The sequence below is a fragment of the Populus euphratica genome, unplaced genomic scaffold, assembly GCF_000495115.2.
Source record: "Populus euphratica unplaced genomic scaffold, PopEup_1.0 scaffold4610.1, whole genome shotgun sequence".
In the NCBI taxonomy this organism is placed as follows: domain Eukaryota; kingdom Viridiplantae; phylum Streptophyta; class Magnoliopsida; order Malpighiales; family Salicaceae; genus Populus; species Populus euphratica.
Window position 1 is genome coordinate 1 of NW_011504401.1, and position 3,424 is coordinate 3,424.

The following is a 3,424-nucleotide window of genomic DNA, read 5'->3' on the forward strand; positions in this document are numbered from 1 at the left end:
CTAACGATGCCTTGTGATCCGTCCATTGCTTCTGAAAGTGAAGGTTGCAGAAGTAATAGTGCACTGAGTGGGAAAAATGGCAGTGTGCCAATAATGGCGGACGGTAAAGCGAAGGGAAAAGATGAAGCAACTTTCTCAAAAATGAAAACTGAAAATGAAAGTAGCTTGAATTCCAGGGAAACTATAAACCAGCCATGCGAGAAGTATGAGTTATCTGTAGTGATAGAAGTCACCAACTCCAATGGAGGTTGAAGAAAGTACTTGTAGTAATTTTCAAGCGATTGTGTCAGTTGCAGTGGATGCTGAGGGTGAAGATGAATGTGGGCTGCTAGATTCAAATTTGCCTGAGGAGTTCCTGAAAAAAGAAAATCAACAGAACAAGCAACCAGAATGTTGATGAATAGCATAGCTACCACTATGGGGATTTCCATCTATCCGTGGAGGGAGACCAGAGATGGAAGAAGCTGTTGGTACTGTCCATAGATTTACGCAAATCCCTACCCAAATGTTAATGGATGGCTGTCTCCCAAGGCATGAATCAGAGCCTTGGTTGCTTCACGGCCTATTTTTTTGGTGTCTACGATGGACATGGAGGTCCTCAGGTTTGCTTAATAACGCTCCTCTCCTATTTCCTTAGTCCCCTTTCATTAAGTATATTGATCAACGTTTACCTTGAGGTTTATTTGCACAGTAAACTCCTGCATTTTGGTTTTGGCCGAGGAGATAGAACTTGCAAAATCAAGCTTCTGTAATGAAGGCACTTGGGATGGCTGGCAGGGTCACTGGAAGAAAGCCTTCTCAAATTGTTTCATTTGAAGTTGATGCCGAGAAGAGAAGATCTTGCAATATTTTTTTGGCTATACATAGGTGACAGATACTTGAAACCACGGATGATTCCGGATCCAAAAGTGCCTTGTTTTGGCGAGTGATGGTTTGTGGGAAGCCAATGCAAACGAGGCGGCCTGTGACATTGCACGAAAAAGAACCATTCTTTGGTGGCTAGAGGTGGAGGAGTCTATCCTGCTGCTCAAGCCGCAGTAGAGTGCCTCTCAAATCTCTCTCTCCAAAAAGGAAGCCAGGACAATATCACCGCTCATTGGAAATTTGGAAGGAGGTCGGTAGTAACTTGCATTTCAGTGTTACGCAACTTATATTGTAGCTAGTTTCAAGCTTAGAATGTAATCTTGGGAGTTTGGTGGAGGTTCAGGTCTTGACATTTCAGTGATTTTTTTTTTTTAAATATCATTTGCAACATCAACACCACATCAAAACAATACAAAAACATAACAAAATATTAAATTTAAGGGGGAAAAAAAATCAAGATTTTAGAAAAAACACTTGTTTCTTGACCTTTCCTTGATCCGCAAATTCTTACTATTCTCCAATTGGGAATCAGTCAGGGTAAAACCAACTCGTGGCCACCCAAAAGAGACATCAGATCGTAAGAGGACTCTGAAGTTCCTCAGAGTTTGAAAGGTCAAAGTTTCACACAAAGTCATATATTGACACCTTTCAAACAGGAGTTTGATGCATTTGCAACACTAGACAAGCAACAAAATCACTTTATTTCGGTAAGTTATACAGAAAACTATTTTCCTTGACATCCATCACAAATCACAAGCCTCGAAACCATACACTCTCTATTCCATGGATCAGTGTGAGGTAATACGGTAAATATTCACTTTTTGTGAATTGCTAATGGTTTGAAAACCTCAGCCCTGATCACCGTAATTTCAGCAAGTTGATTTATTTCAAGCCACAGTGACCGTTAAGAATCTTTCTTCAGGCCTTCAAAATTTCAATAGATAACTTCCCATAACTCTCAAGAGTCTGATATAGTATCTGCACTTTGTCAAACACAATAGCTTAAATTCAAATCTAAAGGGCATGAATTCTCATAAGAGTTATGGTCGACATGGTAAATGCATTAATTACATAGACACAGGCGAACTATTAAATGATTAGTAAGACATGGATTATGCAACTACATCTACACAAGAACTCAACAAAAAAAGAAATAATAAGAAAATAAAATTGACCAAATGATTTCAAGAAATGATGTGAATGGGAAAATTAGACTTACCACATGTTTTAAGGGTTGCAAGAGGAGAGCCAGCATTTGTAAAGTATGACGCGAGATCCACATGCAGGTCTTCATACAAGTTCATGAATGGGTGTGTCTGGTATTGAAATTAGAAAAAGAAAAGAAGAGTCAGATCCATGAGCGTCCACTAATAGCATAAACATGTTTTGAACATATTGAAAAGAGGCAAAAGAAGGGTGGGGTATTAGCAGCCTGCTGAGCATTAATGACATTCCATATTCATAGAGAGGAGAAAAGAGTGAAGGACGTGGAGTGCCAGTAACAGGCAGACAGCTAATTACCCCACCCAGTTTAACAATCATAGGACTTCAAATACCATCAGTTCATGTGCTGACTGTCTATCCTTCGGATCTTTCTGCACACTGTAAGAAGACAGAACCACAGAATGAAAATCAGTAACTTCACAAAATCATCTGGCCCAAAGCTACTACAGAAGCAATGAAAAGGAGTGCCAGAGCATAATACTCCAATTGAAAAAAAAAAGCAGCTTGCAGCACTAACCATGTCCTCTGGAACATGCCATAAATCAGTGCAGATTGAGTTCTCAGTCAATAATATTTCCAAAATGGAGAAAAAACTAGACAAAAATGGAAAACATTGGGCATTGATTTAAAAAGTTCATGACTTCCTTTTTTCCTTGATCCTACTTCAACCGCAAATGCACATCCTCAAAAAAGCCAAATTTATATGGAAAAAGAAAAAGTAACAAGAAATGGTGCTATCCAAGTATTAGAAGGTGCATGACGATACTTCAAGCAAGACTTATCTTTACCATGCTGATATAAATGAACAAAACTCTGGAGAAAATTGGTCGGATGATGCAGAAGGAGGAGGTTGATCAACAATAGCTTCCATGAGTTCGTAGACATTAGTCCAGCCTTCATCAAGCTCTGGAGGGGAAAATGGGAATTGGCCTGTTGCACACTCCAGCAATACCAACCCCAAGCTCCAAATGTCACTTTTATAGCCATATTTCCCCCCACTAATTCTCTCAGGCTGTAAGATAATCACACATCAAAATTCTTAAAATTTCAGATACAGGCCACATAATGGTTGCCAGAGAAAGTGGAAAAGCTGTTGCAATCAAATTTACAATCAAATTACTTACAGACATATAGTTGTATGTGCCAACAAAACTATTAGCCTGTCCAGACGTGCTTTGCATGATTGCACTCACTCCAAAGTCAGTAATCTTGACTTCTCCTCTATGATTTACCAACAAATTAGAAGGTTTTAAATCCCTGTGGATAATGTGTTTTTCACGATGAAGATACAACAAACCCTTGAGCACCTGTATTTATGGGAAAACAGATTGATGAT

General features: G+C 39.1%; 1 protein-coding gene and 1 long non-coding RNA gene across 2 annotated transcripts; one reads left to right on the top strand and one right to left on the bottom strand.

Annotated features, from left to right (window-relative positions):
• Nucleotides 1-6: 6 nt before the first annotated feature.
• LOC105120064 (uncharacterized) lies at nucleotides 7-947 on the top strand. Its single transcript, XR_841251.1, has 2 exons — nucleotides 7-602; nucleotides 692-947. It is a non-coding gene; the product is annotated as an uncharacterized LOC105120064 (long non-coding RNA).
• A 376-nt stretch (nucleotides 948-1,323) lies between these two features.
• Nucleotides 1,324-3,401, bottom strand: LOC105120065 (mitogen-activated protein kinase kinase 2-like; the record flags this gene model as incomplete). Its single annotated transcript, XM_011018250.1, has 5 exons — nucleotides 1,324-1,842; nucleotides 2,084-2,180; nucleotides 2,421-2,466; nucleotides 2,877-3,100; nucleotides 3,213-3,401. Coding segments are annotated over 5 exons (576 nt in total), but the record flags the coding sequence as incomplete, so codon positions are not given.
• Nucleotides 3,402-3,424: the final 23 nt, after the last annotated feature.